Source organism: Charadrius vociferus, unplaced genomic scaffold, assembly GCF_000708025.1.
Source record: "Charadrius vociferus isolate BGI_N301 unplaced genomic scaffold, ASM70802v2 scaffold623, whole genome shotgun sequence".
Classification (NCBI taxonomy): Eukaryota; Metazoa; Chordata; class Aves; order Charadriiformes; family Charadriidae; genus Charadrius; species Charadrius vociferus.
Window position 1 is genome coordinate 145,529 of NW_009647679.1, and position 2,027 is coordinate 147,555.

Below are 2,027 nucleotides of genomic sequence, written 5' to 3' on the forward strand. Positions count from 1 at the left end.
CGGGCGTGCAAGCTCACGGGTGCGCTGGTAGATGCGTGTGCAGGGCACGGGATGGGTTTTCCAGCTGCCACAGCATCACTCCTCTCCATGTCCTCTGCTTAGACCCCGTCCTGGCTCAGACGTGGGCACTTACCCCCGTCCCGTATGGGCACATCACCCCCACCCCGGTGTGCTGTGAGTGCCCAGGAGGGCACATGGTTCTGGGATCGCCCATGTGCCCCGTCTGCCGGAGCTCACTCGAGCATCCCTCGAACACCCTGGGGTGACGTGGGGCACTCACGGCCCCAGCCCCATAGCACCGCGCACATCTCCCGACCAAGCGAGCAGAAGCGAGCCGGCCGGGGCGGCTCCGAGCGAGCAGGGCACCGCGGGCGACGTCGGGGCGGGAACTCACCACTTGATGAAGTGAACTCTCTTGTTTCCCTGCAGAACGACAAAACCGAACGGAGTGAAGGCCAAAAACGCTGCATTCCCCGACACGTCCTGCAAGACAACGGCCATTTCTCAGCAAAATGTTGCCAAGCTGATAGAGCAACGGCGACCCTCGGCCCCGGAGGCGATGGCGATGCAGAATCCTCCGTGCTGACTCTGGCAGCGGGATGCTCCCGGCAGGTTCACGCGGACCGTGACACCCCACGCACCCAGAAAAACCCGCAGCTGAGTCACGGGGCAGCTGGTCCAGCAGCACTAAGGAGGAACCGCAACGCAGGTCCCAGCCCCAGCCGTCCCAGCCGCTTACTAGTGAGGAATAAACAGCAAAAGCAGTGCCCCACCTACCCTCTCACTAGTAATTAAACTGGAAAATGGTAAAAACCCGTTACGCTTGACTCCCTCCAAGCCCTGCACAGCCAGTGCAGCTGGGCGGCAGCGAGACAGCTTAAAACCAATAATTAGTGTCATGTACGGAGCAAGGCGGGAGTTTAACTTAATCATAACGTCTAGACTCTGGGGAAGCAGTCATTAACTGCACTGCTGTGCACGGGAAAACCAGAGACACACGGAATTTCAAAAATATTATGAAACAGTCGTGGCCGATTGGTAATTGTTAGATTCGCCCTGACTTTTATTGAGCCGGCAGACGTTGAGATGCCTTTCCACGGATGCTGAGCCGAAGGGAAGGTGCATGCCAGGCTCGGGATTTCTGGTGCACTGGGCAGGAAAAGCAGGTAAGGAATTTTACAGGGGTGGTTGCAGAGGAGCAAGGCCTGGTTGGTGTCTGCGATGTTTTCTCGGGGCAAAGCACGGCACGGGGTGTCTCAGCGGTGTCCGCAGGGCAGCTCTGCTCGCCACTGGGACGCCCCGCACCCGGGATCGCCCCAGCTCAGGAGTACAACACTGCCTTCTACCCCCATGTGTGCCCTTCCCTGGCTTAATCGAGGGGACACATCTCTGCTGTTCGCTCTCCTCCCCAGGATGCCGCTTTGGGGTTACTCGGCTGGCACGGCGCAGGGACGGCCACCTCACACACGTGCCGGGGCTGCGCAGGGAGCCAGCGCTGTGATAAGATCTTCTGAATTTGAACAGAGAACAAATCGGTTTCAAATCCAGATAAAGCCATCTTAATCTGTCACGGGTGAATGGCCGAAAGCAGAGCCCCGAACCTCAGCCCACTGCCCCGCACAAGGCAAGATGTCAATCCCCAAACTCATCGTGCCCGAGACGCAGCGCCCGCTCTTGCGGAGGAAGGCAGATTTCTGTGCACCTCCGCAGAAACCAGCGCGGCAGCAGCTCCTGCAGCTCCGGCACTGGGCTGCCCAGAGCGCTTTGGCTCTTTCCCAAACCTGGGAAAACCTTTGGGAAAGGGAGAAGCAGGGTCTCAGCAGAGGGATGTACCCACTGGGGGGGTACGGACCCCCTCGCCCCTGCACACCACCGACACACCGACCTGCTCGGTCCTGCCCTGGGACTGCTGACGCTGCAGCGAGCGGGACAGGTCGGAGACCAACGGAGTGCCGGGCTGGAACCTGCACTTCCCCGGTTTTGGGATTGCTGCTTTGGGGTGGGAGGAGCGGGGCCGAGCTCCCCGC

General features: G+C 60.2%; 1 protein-coding gene across 1 annotated transcript in view; it reads right to left on the reverse strand.

Moving 5' to 3' along the window:
* Positions 1 to 2,027, reverse strand: part of FRMD5 (FERM domain containing 5) — a 37,435-nt gene that overhangs the window by 9,208 nt on the left and 26,200 nt on the right. Inside the window, exon 8 of the mRNA XM_009881159.1 lies at positions 395 to 483. Within this exon, the coding sequence (XP_009879461.1) occupies positions 395 to 483 (89 nt within the window). The remainder of the gene's footprint in view (positions 1 to 394; positions 484 to 2,027) is intronic.